Source organism: Theropithecus gelada, chromosome 1 (genome assembly GCF_003255815.1).
Source record: "Theropithecus gelada isolate Dixy chromosome 1, Tgel_1.0, whole genome shotgun sequence".
NCBI lineage: Eukaryota > Metazoa > Chordata > Mammalia > Primates > Cercopithecidae > Theropithecus > Theropithecus gelada.
In genome coordinates, this window is record NC_037668.1 from 48,826,195 (window position 1) to 48,844,512 (window position 18,318).

The 18,318-nt window shown below is 50.9% G+C and overlaps 1 protein-coding gene across 4 annotated transcripts in view; it reads right to left on the reverse strand.

The window, feature by feature from the left end:
* Positions 1–18,318, reverse strand: part of ECE1 (endothelin converting enzyme 1) — a 132,270-nt gene that overhangs the window by 24,801 nt on the left and 89,151 nt on the right. For all 4 annotated transcript variants that reach the window (XM_025379830.1, XM_025379814.1, XM_025379840.1 and 1 more), the window contains exons 7-10: positions 17,680–17,745; positions 16,093–16,284; positions 7,675–7,817; positions 5,442–5,556 (exon numbers count right to left, since the gene is read on the reverse strand). In XM_025379830.1, the coding sequence (XP_025235615.1) occupies positions 5,442–5,556; positions 7,675–7,817; positions 16,093–16,284; positions 17,680–17,745 (516 nt within the window). The remainder of the gene's footprint in view (positions 1–5,441; positions 5,557–7,674; positions 7,818–16,092; positions 16,285–17,679; positions 17,746–18,318) is intronic.

Here is an 18,318-nt window from a genome sequence, read left to right on the forward strand (position 1 = left end):
CGTGCCTGTAATCCCAGCACTTTGGGAGGTCAAGGCGAATGGATCACTTGAGGTCAGGAGTTTGAGACCAGTCTGGCCAACATGGTAAAACCTCGTCTCTACTAAAGATACAAAACTTAGCCAGGCGTGGTGGCATGCACCTGTAATCCCAGCACACAGAAGGCTGAGGCAGTAGAGTTGCTTGAACCCAGGAGGTGGAGGTTGCAGTGAGCCAAGATCAGGTCACTGCACTCCAGCCTGGCCGACAGAGGGAGGCTCTGGCTCAATTAAAAACAAAAACAAACAAACAAACAAACAAACAAAAAAGGCTGGGATAGTGGCTCACACCTGCAATCCCAGCACTTTGGGTGGCTGAGGTGGGTGGACCCCTGAGGTCAGGAGTTCAAGACCAGCCTGGCCAACATGGTGCAACTCCGTCTCTACTAAAAATACAAAAATTAGCCGGGTGTGGTGGTGGGCACCTGTAACCCCAGCTACTTGGGAGGCTGAGGCACGAGAATCGCTTGAACCCTGGGGGTGGAGGCTGCAGTGAGCTGAGATCGCGCCACTGCACTCCAGCCTGGGTGACAGAGTGAGACTCCGTCTCAAAACCAAACCAAACCAAAAACTCACTGAACTGTATACTTAATGTACACTGCATTTTTCATTGTATGTAAATTATGCCTTAGCTACAAAAATTTCTTTTAGGCAAGAAAGAAGGAAGGAAGGGCCCCTCTTCTCATCTCACCCACGTTGTTTTTAGTTTTCCCAACTACACGTCCATTTGGATGCCTTGCCCTTAGCCTCTCCCTCCCTCCCCGCACTGCCCTCCTTCGGCTGAGAAGCCCAAAGCTAGACACATGGTCTGTGTCTGGCTGAGGCCGACCACACAGGAGGTCAGGACTAGGGGGACTCTAATTTGAGGCTCCGTGGAGGCTCCAGGCTGTGAGGGCTGAATCACAGACAGACTTTCTTATGCGTTGTCTTCTCTGGAGATTCTCTGGATAAACCCATTCCTTCACACGAGTTTTCATTCATTTACGCATCCAGTGTTCTACAGGCAGTTCCCCTGCAACCTGACTGTGCTGGGTCTTTGGAAGCTAGAGATCAATCAACAGTGAGCCTACACTCCCGGGTCTCAACTGAAATGCCCAGAACACCCAGTGAGAGAAACAGACATGTAATAGCACCATCCAAGCAGTAATCGCAGTAAAGTGAAGCAGTGGACTGAGTGCTTACTGTGTGTCGGGCCCTACCGCATATACTGCTTACGGTAAGATTCTCCTGCCTCAGCCTCCCGAGTAGCTGGGATTACAGGTGCCCGCCGCTATGCCTGGCTAATTTGTGTACGTTTAGTAGACACAGGGTTTCACCATGTTGTCCAGTCTGGTCTCAAACTCCTGACATCAGGTGATCTGCCCGCCTCAGCCTCCCAAAGTGCTAGGAATATAGGTGTGAACCACCACGGCCAGCCTCTTTGTTTCTTTTTGCAGATAAAAAACTGTGGCACAGGCCAGGCGTGGTGGCTCAAGCCTGTAATCCCAGCACTTTGGGAGGCCGAGACGGGCGGATCACGAGGTCAGGAGATCGAGACCATCCTGGCTAACACGGTGAAACCCCGTCTCTACTAAAAAAATACAAAAAACTAGCCGGGCGAGGTGGCGAGCGCCTGTAGTCCCAGCTACTTGGGAGGCTGAGGCAGGAGAATGGCGTAAACCCGGGAGGCGGAGCTTGCAGTGAGCAGAGATCCGGCCACCGCACTCCAGCCTGGGTGACAGAGCAAGATTCCGTCTCAAAAACAAAAACAAAAACAAAACAAAACAAAAAAAAACTGTGGCACAGAGAAGTTAAATCACTTGGCCAAAGGGATCACCCAGGGAGTAAGTGGTTGAGGTGGAATTTTTTTTTTTTTTTTTGAGATGGAGTCTTGCTCTGTCTTCTAGGTCGGAGTGCAGTGGTACGGTATTCAGCTCACTGCAACCTCTGCTTCCTAGGTTCAAGCAATTCTCCTGCCACAGGCTCCCGTGTAGCTAGGATCACATGTGTGTGCCACTACACCTGGCTATTTTTTGTAGTTTTAGTAGAGGTGGGCTTTCACCATGTTGGCCAGGGTGGTCTTGAACTCCTGGCCTCAGGTGATCCACCAGCCTTGGCCTCCCAAAAGTGCTGGGATTACAGGCATGAGCCACTGTACCCAGCCTGAGGTAGAATTTGAACTCAGAAAGTCCAGCTCCAATGTCTTCCTTCAGAGCCATGCTCTCTGCCTACAGGTCACGAAGTCCTGGAAGTCCTACAGGATGGTGAGAAAAATCTCCAAAAGGAGCAAGGGTCAGGTCGATCTGACCGGTCAGGAAGCCTGCATCTTGGAGGTGATCTATGAGTCAAGTCTGGGAAGATAAGGAGCAGCCAGGCAGCCTCCTCCACGCTGACCTGGCTGCATTTTTTTTAAACCTCTTCCTCACTGTAATACAAGGAGCCCTCAGCAAGGGGTTCCTTCCTCCCTGCTGGAAGTCTCAAGTCACAAATGGGTGACAGCTGATGGGAAACAGCTGCGTGCAGTGCTTCAGCAGTCAGAACATACTTCACAGGGATCCCCCGTGTAATCTCAGGCGGCCCTTGGCTATGCAAGGCAGGGATCTGTTGCCCCTTTTTACAGATGGGAGACTGAGCCCCTGCCCCAACGAAGCAATCTGCCTAAAGTGTGGTTAGAAGAACCAATTCAAACACGGATCTTCTGACTCCAAATTCCATGCTGTTTCCTCACGGCAGGTTCCCTCCCTGCCAGGATGAACAAACGCACACACCACACTGCTTTCCATATTCTACGCTTTTCCCAAATGGAGGCCATTCACAAAGGTGAGGTCTGTGAGGTGAGGTCAGGAATGATCTCCAATTGCAGATTTTAAAAAACTGAGGCTCAGAGAGGTATAAGGACTACCCAAGGTCACACAGCTAGGAGGTGGCTTTGAGTTGGGCTGAACACAAGCAGGAGGGACCTGGCCTGGGCCCAGACACTGTCACAGTGGGGGAGTAGGGAGGGCTGGAGATTAAGAAACAGGCAAGCAGAGGCCTTCACCCATCAGCCCTGGGGTATCCAGAGATCCCTGCTCAGAGCCTCCCACTTCAGGATTCCCACTTGCCCTTGCCTCTCCTGAGGCCTCCCTGTGTCCCACCTGCTCCAAGTGCCACATTCGAGCAGCACCCTATGCTTCGAAGGTGGCCCAGGGAAGCTCACTCCATAACTGACTAATTAATTAATTTTTTAAAAAGTGATGGGGTCTCACTCTGTTGCCCAGGCTGGAGTGCAGTGGTGTAGTCAGTGATAGCTCGCTGCAGCCTTGAACTCCTGGGATCAAACAGTCCTCCTGCCTCAGCCTCCAGAGTAGCTGGGACTACAGGCATGCACCATGTGCCTGGCTTGGAACTTTTTTATCTTGCAAATCTGAAACTCTATATTCATTAAATAATAATTTCTCATCCCTCTTCCTCCATATCAGCCCTTGGCAACCACAGGGAAGCTTGACCTTAACTTTCATTTCCTGCAGAGCAGAGGCTGAGTGCTACAGAGCTTAGGGCTATGGAATCAGATATGTTGGGTTTGATAGCCTCCTCTCCACTTATAAGCAACTTTGAACAAGTCCCTTTCCCTCACTGAGCCTCGGTTTCCTCATCTGTAAAATGGAAGAGGATAATAGCTGTTGTAGAAATTTATAATGCCTATAAAAGGTAGATATCCAATAACTCTATCTTTGGTTATTATTATCATTATGGTAAGTGAGTAGCTGAAAGTGTCTCAAAGTTGTAAACATCAGACCTGGGATTTTCATTCAAGCTTGCTGCTTTCTTTTCTTAAAATAAACAGATAAATATTAAAAAATAAATAAATAAAGAGACAGGGTCTTGCTATGTTTTCCAGGCTGGGCTCACATGATCCACCTGTCTTGGCCTCTCAAAGTGTTGGCATTACAAAAGTGAGCCACCATACCAGGCCCCTGCTGCTTTCTTGCTGGGTGACTAAGAAAGTCCCTTCACCTCCCTGAGCCTGTTTCGTCATCTGTAACCTGGGAAGGTGAGAGATGATGTGGGTGTATGTTCCACAGACAGAACAATCTCTGGAACCGTCATCCTGGGTCCTGATCAAACCTCTCCGTAGAAAGTCCCCTGGGAGCCCAAGTTCTGCAGGGAACAGAATCCCGGCTATGGCCGCATCTCTAACCCAGGGCCAGTCCAAGGTAGATGCACGACGAGCAGGAAGGCGAGATGGCCGGGCAGGGCAGCAAACCCCTGTTCCCACTTTGCCCTCCGCAGGACAGCATGGCTCTTGTGGCCAAGGTCTGGTGGTGCCCTCGGAAGCGCCTCTGGTTAGAAATGGGGCCTGTTCCCAGCTGCCCTCTCCCTCAGTCCCCTTGCTGCCAGAGGTAGGTTTGCATGGGGACGGGAGAGAGGACGTGTGGGATACATTCCAGGGCTCAAAGCAGGAGCCCACATCCTGCCATTCTCTGCCAATCCTCATCTGGACTGGACTCTGGGAAGGGTTGCAGGGGTGGGGTCCAGCTGGAGTCAGCTCTGCCTGCTCTCTGGGGAGGATTGCTAGGGTCTTGCTAGCTGCTATCTGGGTTGGGGAAGGTGTGCCAGGTGAGCTTGGCATACCAGCCTCTACTGCTCTGCAGCTGGGGCCTCTTCCAGCCGCTCTCTGGGGCCCGGGCTTGATGTACCCCATCAGCACATATGAGAACTGGTCAGTTCCTATCACCTCCCTCAGACGGTGTGGGCTCTTGGGGTACAGACCCCAGCTCACCTGTCTCAGTATTCCCATACTGGGCTCAGAGCCTGGCATATGGTGGCAGAAGTTCAATGAGTAACTATTAGTTGGCTGCATGAGTGAGAGGGTGACAGATACTTCCTTGGGGAGAAGGTAGAAGTGGCTGTGAAACTTTCCACTGGGGCCAGGTTCCCCTGTGAGAGGGCAGGGAAGGTCCCTGAAGCCTCTAGAAGAATGGACCCTTAGGGGTCCTGGTGGGGGGGCATTTGACGGCAGGTAAAGCCCACCTGGCCTGGGGTTTCCCAGACTACAAACTGGGAGGAAAACAGAAACACTGAACAGTCGCGTGGTGCTTCCAAGAACCAGGCACTGTTCTGTGTTTTACGTTTCTGGGGAAACAGTAATACTATTGGGGGTCCCCTGTGCAAAGTGGGGATAATAATAGTACCCACCGCACAGGCATTGTGAGGATCACAAGTTGTTCAAGGAGAGCATCTATCATCACTACTGGCAACTACTTTTGGCTATAAATTGGCTAAGTGGCTAGGACTCCTCTTTACCCTTTACTTGGCATAATCACTCCTTCTGGAAGCTTCTGCCCACGCCCAGCTGGCTAAGGTCCCTTCCCGTGCTCCCACAGACGCCTGGGCATCAAGTAGGCGCTCAGCCCATATTCAGGCATACACAGTAGCAGGCTCACCTTCTTGGTCCCGTACATGACTTCCATGAACTTCTCATCGGCGTCCTGAAAGCGCTGGTCGAGGAAGGAGCTTGTTTTCCGCACCAGGTTCCAAATCATGTAGTTGTTGAGCAGGCTGCGGGGAGAGGAGGCCAGAGAGACTCAGGGGTGCCTAGGCAGGGAGCATCGTGGCCCTTCCCCCGCTAGCCCCTAGGGGGCTCTCAAACTCGGCCTGTGACCCCAGGCCCCTTCCAGCCTGCCCAGGCTTGGTGGGTTACTGCTCCCTAACACGTGCAATGTAAGCTCTTCAAGGGAAAGGCCTGGGTCTTCTACTATAGGAAACGCCTCAGTGTTTAGTGCAATCACTTATATACCACAGGTACTCAATAAAATGCTTGCTGCCTAGCTGCTCTGTCTGGAAGCTATGAAGCCCCAGCATGGAGACCCACCCCAATGGTGTATGCTACAGGGCTGGGATGGAGAGGTGACTACCACTTCTACAGCTTGGAGGTGCCCCAGCCAGAAGGCCAGACAGGCTAAGAATAGGAGGGGTAGGAAAAGAAACACAGCCCAGCCAGGCCAAGGTTTCCACGATGACAGCTCCCACTGCCCCACCCCCAGCGCACAGGGAACCTATCTGTGGCTGCTGCCACCATTGCTAAGAAGTCACCTTGGGACTGTAGTGAACATCTAACCTCTAATCAGAATCAACCAAAATGCCCGACAATGAGAAGGAGGAAGTAAAGAACTGTATTTGTACATGACAGAATACTATGCAGCCATGAACAATGATGGTTGCAGAGGTTTTGAGATGACAAGGGGGAAAATGTTCAGGATACAGGTCAAGGGAAAAGGAGACTAGACATTTAGTAATGATAATGAGAAAAAAAACCACATATTAGAAAATCCATCTCTCTTTCCCTCCTCCTCCTGCCCTCCCCCATGCTTTCTCTCTACATATATACACACACACACACACCACAAGATCAACAGCAGTCATTTAAAATTTTTTCAGAGCCTGGTGAGGTGGCTCATGCCTATAATCTTAGCACTTTGAGAGGCCAAGGTGGGAGGATTGCCTGAGCCCAGGAGTTTGAGACCAGCCTAGGCAACATCATGAGACCCCCATCTCATTAAACAAATTTTAACAAGTTTGGGGAGTTAGGAAAAAAATAAGTTAAATAAAATAATTTTTTTTCCTATTTTTTGGGTAGTTTTCAAAAAAAATTTTTAAAAGTTCTAAGTACTGCTGGGTGGTGGTGGCTTATGCCTGCAATCCCAGCACTTTGGGAGGCTGAGGCAGACAGATCACTTGAGGTCAGGAGTTAGGGACCACCCTGGCCAACATGGTGAAACCCCATCTCTACTAAAAACACAAACATTAGCTGGCGTGGTGGCAGGCACCTTTAATTCCAGCTGTTTGGGAGGCCGAGGCAGGAGAATCATTTAAATCTGGGAGGCGGAGGTTGCAGTGAGCCGAGATCGCGCTACTGCACTCCAGCCTGGCTGACAGAGTGAGACACCATCTCAAAAAAAAAAAAAAAAAGAAAAAGAAAAAAAAGAAAATCGTAAGTATTAACTAAAAATAATAGCCAACATTTACTGAGTCCCATTACATGCTAGGGACTGTATTAAATCACCTCATATGGATTGTTTCACTTGATTCTCACATCACCCCTAAATGGTAGGTGCTAGGTTTTTCTGTTTGAGACAGGGTTTTACTCTGTCTCCCAAGCAGGAGTGCAACAGTGCAGTCACAGCTCACTACAACCTCTGCCTCCTGAGCTCAAGCGATCCTTCCACTTCAGCCTCCCTCTCGAGTAGCTGGGATGACAGGCACACGACACCGTATCTGGCTAATTTTTTATTTTTTGTAGAGACACCTTCTTGCCATGTTGCCCAGGCTGGTCTTGAACTCCGGGACTCAAGTGATCCTCCTGCCTTGGTCTCCCAAAGTCCCGCAATTACGGGTGTTCGTGCCCGGCCACAGGTGCTATCTGTATCCCCATTTTATGGAGGAGGAGAATGAACTTAGGAAAGAATAAGAAATTTGCCCAAGGCTACAAAGCTGGTAGTTGGAAAGAGGCTGGGATTTAAACCTGCACCCATAACCAGGATGTCCTGCTGCCTCTCATAAAAGCCCGCCCAGATCCCACTCTCCTGAGTCAGACTGTCATCCCCACCCCTGCCCAGCCTGCCCAAGAAGAGGGCTGCCTGTGAGAGGCATGCCCCAGGCCACTGGGGGTTCCCTTACCATTTGTCGGTGTTGTTGATGAGAGTGGAGACCTGCTCAAGGTATTCCTTGTCATAGACCACAATAGGCTCGGATTCGTTGATCTCCACAGGGTAGAAGATGGTGTTGAGAAAAGGTAACCAGCTGATGGCGGGTGCCAAGGTCTGCAAGGGAAAAGGACAATGTGACCCTGTGGGGCTGCTTCTCCTCATAGCCCAGGTCTCCAGGATGGGCTTCTACAGGAAGCAAAGGGAAGAGCTTGGGCTTGGCGCCATCTGACAGTGCACTGGGCAGAGAGTCAAGCAGAGCCTGGAGGACTTTTGTCAGAGATGCTGTAGGTAGAATTCTAAGGAGTCCAACACCAAAATTTAACTCGAAATGCAACGAGGATGGAATGAGAAGATGCAGCAGCTACCGCTACCATTCAGCAAGCGTCTCCTGTGTGCCAGGAGCTGTGGCAAATGATTCATGCATACGATTCCAACCAGTCCTCGTGAGAGTCCGAGCAGCAGGCACTATTATCCCTGCTTCATGGATGAAGAGACTGAGCTTCAGATAGGCCTGAAACAGTTGAGCATGTAGAATCTGCAGCCAAACTGCCTGGGCTCATCTTCTAGCTCTCTTCCTTGCTAGCTGTGTAACCCTGGGTAAGTTAATGAACCCTTCTGGGCCTCAGTATCTTGTCTGAAAAGTGGGGATCACCACAATAACAGAATCCACTTCACTGAGTCATTTGTGAGGACTGAACAAGCTTATGCTGTCTGTTCTATTCAACATGGGCTTCTGTAACATCAGTGAGCTTCCACATGATTGGTAAATTCAGGATGACAGCAGGATAACGTGTGAGCTGCCTTGGTCTGAAGGTGATGTTTCTCAGGCATGGGATTGGGAAGGGTTGAACGCCAACCTTCAGCAAGAAAGGAAAAGCCCTCAGCTCAGCTGATGCACACAGCAGGCTGGTCAGCTCTACCTTTTCTTTCTTTTTTTTTTTTTGAGACAGAGTCTCACTCCGTCGCCCAGGCTGGAGTGCAGTGGCACGATCTCGGCTCACTGCAAGCTCCACCTCCCGGGTTCACGCCATTCTCCTGCCTCAGCCTCCTGAGTAGCTGGGACTACAGGTGCCCGCCACCATGCCTGGCCAATTTTTTATATTTTTAGTGGAGATGGGGTTTCACCGTGTTAGCCAGGATGGTCTCAATCTCCTGACCTCGTGATCCGCCCGTCTCAGCCTCCCAAAGTGCTGGGATTACAGGTGTGAGTCACTGCACCCAGCCTACTTTTTTTTTTTTTTTTTTTTTTTTGAGACGGAGTCTGTCTCTTTCGTCAGGTTGGAGTGCTGTGGTGCCATCTCAGGTCACTGTAACCTCTGCCTCCAGGGTTCAAGTGATTCTCCTGTTTCAGCTTCCTGAGTAGCTGGAATTACAATAGGCACCCACCACCATGCCTGCTTAATTTTTGTATTTTTAGTAGAGACAGGGATTTGCCATGTTGGCCAGGCTGGTCTTGAACTACTGACCTCAAGTGACCTGCCTGCCTTAGCCTCCCAAAGTGCTGGGATTACAGGCATGAGCCACCGCGCCCAGCCTGGTCCGCTCTTTTAAGATGACTGAAAATAAGTCCTTGCGCCTAGGGCTTCCTCTCCTCACAGAAGCTCCTTCCAGCTCTGTAACTCTCAGCCTCCAGCAGGTTGCACTTTCTCTGTGACCCTAAAGGCGCTTGCTCAGAGCTCCCTGTCTTTTTTTTTTGAGACGGAGTCTCACTCTGACACCCAGGCTGGAGTGCAGTGGCATAATCTCAGCTCACCACAACCTCAGCCTCCTGGGTTCAAGTGATTCTCCTGCCTCAGCCTCCTGAGTAGCTGGGATTACAGGCATGTGCCACCATGCCTGGCTAATTTTTGTATTTTTAGTAGAGATGGGGTTTCACCATGTTGGTCAGGCTGGTCTCGAACTCCTGACTTCATGATCCACCTGCCTTGGACTTCCAAAGTGCTGGGATTACCAGCACTTTGAGCCACTGTGCTAGGCCAGAGCTCCCTGTCTTATCTGCAGGGTCTTGGTGTCCACAGCTAGCACTTCCCAGTTGGCACTTTCCCCAAGGCAGCCTCCAGCCATGTTGAGGTACTCCTTAAGGTTCCAATTATTGTTTTGTTAGGATTCTGGTTACAAAGTTGCACAACTTAAAAAAAAAAAAATTGTGGTACACTTGGGAAGGCGGAGGCCAGTGGATCACCTGAAGTCAGGAGTTCGAGACCAGCCTGGACAACATGGTGAAACCCTGTCTCTACCAAAACCACAAACATTAGCCAGCTGTGATGGTACATGCCTATAGTCCCAGCTACTCGGGAGGCTGAGGCAGGAGAATCGCTTGAACCCAGGAGGCGGAGGTTGCAGTGAGCCCAGATCACGCCACTGCACTCCAGCCTGGGCAACAGAGTGAGACTCCATCTCAAAAAAAAAAAAAAAAAAATTGTGGTAAAACACATATAACATAAAATTCACCATCTTCACCATGTTTAAGAGCACAGTTCAAGGCCAGATGCATTGGTTCATGCCTGTAACCTCAGCACTTTGGGAGACTGAGGTGGGCAGATCGCTTGAGCCCAGGAGTTCAAGACCAGCATGGGCAACATGGCAAGACTCCATCTTTACAAAAAAAAATTAAAAATCAGCTAGGCATGGGGGCCTGTGCCTGCAGTCCCAGGTGGGAGAATTGCTTGAGCCTGGGAGGTCAAGGCTGCAGTGAGCTGAAATCACACCACTACACTTCAGCCTGGTTGACAGAGTGAAACCCTGCCTTAGGAAAAAAAAAAAAAAAAAGCACAGTTCAGGGGCATTGAGTCCATTCACACTGCTGTGCTACCATCACCACCACTATCCAGCCACGGACTGCTTTTTTTATTATTATTATTTATTTTGTTTTGAGACAGAATCTTGCTCTGTCGCCCATGCTGGAGTGCAGTGGTGCAATCTCAGCTCACTGCAACCTCCACCTCCCGGGTTCAAGCGATTCTCCTGTCCCAGCCTCCCAAGTAGCTGGGACTACAGGCACACGCCACCACCCTTGGCTAATTTTTTTCTTTAATTTTATTTTTAGTAGAGGTGTGGTTTCACCATATTGTTCTCAGGCTGGTCTCAAACTCCGGAACTCTGGTGATCCACCTGTCTGGGCCTCCCAAAGTGAGGGGATTACAGGCGTGAGCCACCACGTCTGGCCCCACAGATTTCATCTTGCAAATGTGAGACTCTACCCATTAGGCAATAACTTCCCACTGGCTCCAACCCCCACCCCTGGAAACTACCATTCTACTTTCTGTCTCTATGAACTTGCCTACTCTAGGTACCTTACAGAAGTAGAATCAGGCAGCATTTGTCCTTTTGTGATTGGCTTACAATATCCTCAAGTAAAGTTGCCTAACTTTTGTTCTGCTCTTGTTCTATTTTCTCCACCTGTACTGCTATTTCTAGTGTATGATTTTAAAGAACAGAAGGAACTACATATACTGCTATAGCAAAAATGCCTGTACATGTCAATCACTTAGAAGGGTATGTCTGACATTTGGCAAGCAATCCATCAATGTTGGCCATTACTCTTTGCTCAGGGTCTCCCATGTATGTTCCTTGGCCTGTCCAATTCCAAATTCTCTTTTATTTTCTTGAAAAAGGACAAAATGCAAGACAAAGGAGGTGAGAGAGGCTCCACATATGGCCTTCATGCAGAAAAATCAATCAATAAAGTAAAATTGATCTGCAACTTAAGACCAGTCTATAGCCCGTTGGTAAATACCGATGACACTCCCTGTGAGAGAGGTAGCCATAAACCCCCACTTAACAGATGCTGAATTTGCAGATGGGGTAAGGTGACTGTCCTGAGGTCACATAGTTAACTAGCCACTGTGGAGGTCTAAAACCCAGGTTCACTCATCTCTTTGGGTTTAAAAGGGCAACTCAGCTCCTGGGGAACAAGGACCTCAAAGGACAGGTGAATTTGTGAGGAAGGCAGGTCCTGAAGGCAGTGGTGTGCTGGTAACGCAGTTAATAACTGCACCGGGCACGGTGGTTCATGCCTGTAATCCCAGCACTTTGGGTGGCCGAGGCAGGAGAATCACCTGAGGCCAGGAGTTCAAGACCAGCCTGGCCAGCATGGTGAAACCCAGTCTCTACTAAAAACATAAAAAAATTAGCCACCAGGTGTGGGGGTGCACACCTGTAATCCCAGCTACTTGGGAGGCTGAGGCATGAGAATTACTTGAGCCTGGGAGGCAGAGGTTGCAGTGAGCCAACATCACTCCACTGCACTCCAGCCTGGGCAACAGGGCGAAGCTCTGTCTCAAAACAAAAACAAAAACAAAACAGTTAACAACTGGCTCTCAGTTTCTGGGTAACTCTTCCCCCCATGGCTGATGGTAAAATACCTGCGGAGCTGGGAAGAAAATACCTGCGGTGCAGGGGACTTGGGGGCCAGGGGGTCCCGGTGCATCCCTGCCTGCCTGGCAGCTAGGTGAGCTGGGAAGAGCCCTGGGCTAAGAATGAACAGACCTGGATCAGCGTCCCCAGGAGGCACCAGCTCTGGGACCTCCAGCCTTTTTCCATTCTTTCTCTAAAATGCAGACAACAGCCTCCCCTCCCAGAGCTGATGGATCTGTGCCTCTTGTACCTGCTTGCCCAATAACCCTGAGTTTCTTTTCTTTCTACCTTGTCCTGTCTGCCGTCCTCCTGGCAGGAGGCCCTTAGGCAGGTAACCTCTGAGGCTAATCTTTAACATTTCTATGACTACAAAAATTGGAGCTGTGCTTGTGAGATCTTCAAACAGGGCTCCACCATGAGAACCACCTGACTGCATGACCTGCTGGCAAAGTCCTTGGGAAAATCGACAAGTTTACAAACTGTCAGTGTTTACACAGTGAACGAGAGCTTCATAAACTGCAGACAACTGGAACTCTCTGATCAAGGTACAGATATAAGATGGTGAGAAATCCCTGTGTACTCCTCAACACAACCCTGGCCCTTTAGGGAATGCAGGTGTTCTGTGCAGGGAAGTTCCCATGACTGTGGGATAACATGTGTTGACTACCAGGATTTTCACATTTTCCATCCTGACTGCTTTAGCGAACTCCTATCTTAAACACATGTGCCTAGCTCCATCTCCATGGAGATGGCTTTTTTAACCGACTAGGACATTCCACTTGTGACTCACACCCTCTGGGGCACACCAATGAGCTCCATTTTCCACACCTGCAGCCAAGGAGTACTGTGGGTCACAAACCAACCAAATCAAATAGGTTTGAAACTGGGAGAGAAGAATGCTTCTCAGCTTCATCTTAGCGGGAGAAACGGGTAGAAAATGCGGCTCAGGCCCAAATAGCCTTTGGCGTGAGGGTCCTAGAAAGGAAGGGGAAGGTCCTCAGGCCCCCAGAAGTAATGGAAGTGTCTGATTCACAGCTCTGAGTTCAGATTCTGCTGGGGACTAGCCTGGAACCATTCTGTACCCCAGTAGGGCTAGCCTAGAACCACACTGTGAAGCCTGGCGTGCTTTACCCTAAGTTACCTGGAGTATGGGAAGAAAACCACATTTCCGGACACCAGGGAACAAGACATTCTCTGTCCCAGAGTAGAATGAATCAAATTGATTTCGTGCTGGGGACCTGAGTGACATGGCTAATAACAAAGGAATAATAACAATAATAATGAATATAACATGTTATGCTTGTACTGGGCTGTGCAAATGAGTTTACTGAATGAAATCTCATCCTTTGCCTCAACTTATTCTCCTACAACCCTGTGGCAGGCCAGGAAGAGATTCTTACTTAGAACACACGCTTCAGGGGGCCAGGACTTCTTTATTTTTTATTTTATTTTTTTGAGACAGAGTCTCACTCTGTCACCCAGGCTAGAGTGCAGTGGTGTGATCCTGGCTCAATGCAACCTCCACCTTCCGGGTTCAAGTGATTCTCCTGCCTCAACCTCCGAGTAGCTGGGACTACTACTGGTGCACACCGCCACACCTGGCTAATTTTTGTATTTTTAGTAGAGATGAGGTTTTACCATATTAGTCAGGCTGGTCTTGAACTCCTGACCTCAGGTGATCCACCTGCCTCGGACTCCCAAAGTGCTGGGATTACAGGCCTGAGCCACCATGCCCAGCCAGGGCGTCTTTAAATGTCAGACATAATTTTAAACACATGCATATATGCCCATTTTTTCTGGGAGACAGTCCATGGTTTTTTATCTGTTCTCAAAGGACTCCGTGACTTAAAGTTAAGAACCACAGGCCGGGTGCAGTGGCTCATGCCTGTAATCCTAGCACTTTGGGAGGCCAAGGCGGGCGGATCATGAGGTCAGGAGTTCGAGACCAGCCTGACCAACATGGTGAAACCCCGTCTCTACTAACAATACAAAAATTAGCCGGGCATGGTGGTGCCTGCCTGTAAGTCCAGCTACTCGGGAGGCTGAGACAGGAGAATGGCTTGAACCCGGGAGGCAGAGGTTGCAGTGAGCTGAGATCATGCCACTGCACTCCATCCTGGGCGACAGAGCGAGACTTTTTGTCTCAAAAAAAAAAAAAAAAAAAGAACCACAGTCCCTTGTGAGGACAAGGGCTATGTCTCATTTGTGTTCTGGCACACAGCAGGGGTGAGTGGATGAGCCAAGCCCATTTTACAAGGCAGGCAGCCAAATTCACATTAGAATTTAATCAGAAATACCTGTAAAAACATAAGGAGAGAAACCATGTATTTCCTAAAGATCTTAATTGAACTTTGGGTACTTAGAACACAGAGGCTGTTTGGCCAGGCGTGGTGGTTCATGCCTATACTCCCAGCACTTACAGCTCCAAGGGGCTTACAGTCCTCTGAATCTAAGCCCAGGGCTTGTGTACTGCAAGCTGCTGCGTCTGCTAAACTCCCCCACCTTGGCAGCTGTGCAGCTGGGAGGGAAGAAAGGCCTTTCTTCCTTTGCTTGGAAGAAGGGAGCAGAAGCAATGGTGATAGGAAGCCTGGGGGGAACCTGGTGGTCATGCTGGGCTGATGTGTTCAGGGCTCCTGTGCCTTCTCCGCTATTCCTGGCACAGACAGTTGGCATCATGGCCACAGTAGGGGGCTGAGGCACTGGGGGGCCCCTCAGGCTGAGAATCGGGCTGGAACAAACCAAATTATAATGCACAAACAACATCACCCTCAGCCTCCTGGCCTCAGAGCAGGAAAATAATGCCAGATGGTATCTAACAGCAGCTGCTGATCTCCATCCGGGCCCATGCAGCACCACTCAGCCTCAGGCCAGTTTCTCTGGGAGCTGAAGGGCAGTCAGCACCAGCAGGAGGCCAGGCTCCCCTGACCCTCATTGCAGGCCCTAGCATGGCTTGCACCTCCGCCTGGGACACCCAGTGGCCTGGAAATGCTCACCCATCATTAGACTCGCCTTCCCTGACTTCCCACCCTTGGCTCCCAGGGCCCACTGCTTTTGCCCAAAGCACTCAGCAATGAGACGGGGTTGTTTCTAGCTGGTGTCCCCCACTAGCCTGGAAGCACATGAAGTGCAAGGTCCCAAGGCGGCCCCATATACACCTGTCAGATGGAGGAGGGAAAAGGGCAGGGACCTAGTGTTCTTCCTGAAAGTAGAAGGAACGGACAGGTCGAATTTGGCTGGTCAGAAGGTAAGGAAGGAGGGAGAAGACACTCTGGGGGAGCCCCCCCGCCAGCAGAGAAGCAAGACCTAGCCACGCATTCCTGGGTGATGTCAAGAAACGGGAAGATCAGTGGTGGCCACTCTGCTGATCCCTCTGCAATGCCAGCTGATGCTCTGGAAAGAAGGAACCAGCAGCCTATTCCCTCCAGACCCTCAAGGACCAAGCAGCTGCCAGAGGGCAGCCTTTGGCAGAGGCTGAGCCCCTGGACGTCGGGCTTCTCCAGTGGACGTCCGGCTTCTCCAATGGGTGACAGAGAGCATCGCAGATCTAACGCCCTGTTGTACAGTGAGCCAATCTGAGTCATTTGGCTGGCTCTTCTGCCACTTAGGAGCCTCTGGACCTTGATCTGGCTCAGGAAAGGGAAGAGTAATGACGGAATTCACACCACACATTTAGTAAGTGCTCACTGTAACCAGGTTCGAGGCTCTTGGTGCTGAAGAGACTAGAAAGGCGCTGTCAATGTAAGCTGGTGTGGTCGTGACCCTGAGTCTCCCAGTAAACACTATTAATTACAGAGAAGCAGCCTGGTGTCGGCCAGGTGCCTATTTTGGAGTCACTTACTAGCTGTGTGCCCTTCAGCAGGTAACTTGACCTCTCTGAGCATCAGTTTTTCCATCTGTGGACTGGGCATAACCACCATCCTTCGTCACGTAGTTTCAAGGACTAGACGAAATGAGTATAAAAGCCGCCAGCCCAGGGCCCTGACTGAAGCCTGGTGGCCATCCCAGCCTCCCTAGCAGCCAGTGCTCAAGTTACCTGCAGCTCGGACGCCGTCACTTTGTGGTAGATGAGCTCCTCGTCGCGGCGCTTCTCCTGAGGGATGGTGATGTTGGCCAGTGCCGTCTCAAAGTCCAAGATCTGCTGCATCTGGGGCCGGATGGCCTCCTCGTCCCCGCCGCCCAGCAGCTTCCCCAGCTGGACCATGTAGTTCAGATATCCGGTCAGCACCTGCAGGGCCCATACCCCAAACTGTCAGTGGCTGCCCCTCACTATCCACTGGACAAGGGTTGCTGAGTGCCCAAAGCACTCAGCAATGAGACGGGGTTGGGGGGGCTTGGCCAACTGAGTCTGGCACAGGGAGCCACGGGACTGCATAGTGCCCCCAAGACACCCATGGGGCCAGGTGTGGTGGCTCACACCTGTAATCCCGGCACTTTGGGAGGCTAAGGTGGGTGGATCACCTGAGGTCAGGAGTTTGAGACCAACCTGGCCAACATGGTGAAACCCCATCTCTACTAAAAATACAAAAATTAGCTGGGCATAGTGGCGGGCGCCTATAATCCCAGTTACTCAGGAGGCTGAGGCAGGAGAATCGCTTGAACCCAGGAGGAGGAGGTTGCAGTGAGCCCAGATCATGCCACGACACTCCAGCCTGGGCAGCAGAAACTTCGTCTCAAAAAAAAAAAAAAAAAAGGAATAAAGACACCGTGGGAGACACAGCATTCAGAATGATCTTGGGATCGTGTCTCTCCGCTGCTTCCCTACAGCCTCTAGGAGAAAGCCCAAAGTCTTGGCTCATCTCACAGGTCCCCACCTGGGCTGGTCCCTGTCTTAAAGGGCTTGTCCTGGGGCTGTCATTCCATTCTTAGAATGTACCTTTTCTGACCACTCTCCACCCGTGTTCCAGGATCTGAATTAGGTCCCCACGGTAGACTTTCTCAGCTCCCCTTTCCCTTAGTTAAATAATACCTGCCTCCCCGACCAAACCACAGGCCCCACGGGACGAAGGCTATGGTGGTCTTGTCTGCCACCATCTCCCCAGCATCAGGCACTCTGTGGGTGCTTGGTCAAGTACATGCAGGCAGAAGAATGAAAGGACAGATGAGTGAGTTCCAGGCGAGATCGCCCCAAGAGCACCGCAAGAGGCAGGCCAGGGGGAGGGAGAGCCGTGGGCTTCGGAGCACGTGGATCCGGATGTGAATCTCAGGCTCGTCATTTACTGGCTATGTGACCTTGAGCAGATCACTTAGTGTCTCTGAGCCTGATTCCCTCTTCTGTAAAAGGCCAGACAAAACTAATTCCTGTTGGACAGATGAGGCAAATGAAGCTCAGGATCCGCAGGGTTAATGGGAGGGTCACAGGTGATGTACAAAGGGCCAGGCGCCCACAATGCGGGCAGTTGTTATTGCTGCCTCTGCCTCTCTCTAGAACCAGGACCAATGATACCTGTCTCTTGCCCCTTGTGTCCACGATGCCTGAGTGACAGCCAGCCTAGGGGTGTTCCTCCCCTGCCAGGGTCTGCCTGTTTCACCTATCACGTCACTGACACCCCAGGCTCCCCTAGACACTGAGCAGGAAGGACCATCCTGGGAGGCGGGCTGGGGAGGGGAGAGGTATGCTTACCTTCTCGTTTTCAGTTTTGTTCAGGTAATAGTCTCTCGAGGGCAAGCCCAGGCCAGACTGGTCCACCTGACGAGAGAAGCAGGCATGAGAGGGAATTCGTGTTGCAATGCGTGTCTCCACTGCACGGCCTCCTGCCCTGAGAATGGCTGGTACGTGGCAGCAGAGACCCAGCTCAGGCCCCTGCAGAAGCAGGACTGCTGGCTAGTCACTGAGAAGCCCACTCAGGGACGGGATGACACATTCCTGCCTGTACACGTGGCCCCCCCGCAGGGCTCCTGGGCTCCTCAGAAGGGCTGGACAGAGCCACCCTCCTTTTTTAAACACCTCCTCGCCTCAGCAAAGTGCCTCTACCTCCCCAACACTTTCCAAGTGGTTAAGGGTCACTTAAAAGCTGTGTGATCTTGGCCAAGTTACTGAACCTTTCTGATTCTCAGGTTCCTTATCAGGAAAATAGAGAAAATAAAACCTAACCTTCAGAGCTGGAATGGGGATTGAAGAAGACAGTGCTGGTCAAGTGCCTGCCAAGCAGGACGGGAGGGTCCATTTCTGCTTGCTACTATCGGCGCCCATGGCCACATCTTGGCATACCTAGGACGGGTGTTACTGCAATCCATTTGATTTATAGGGTAACTGCAGCTG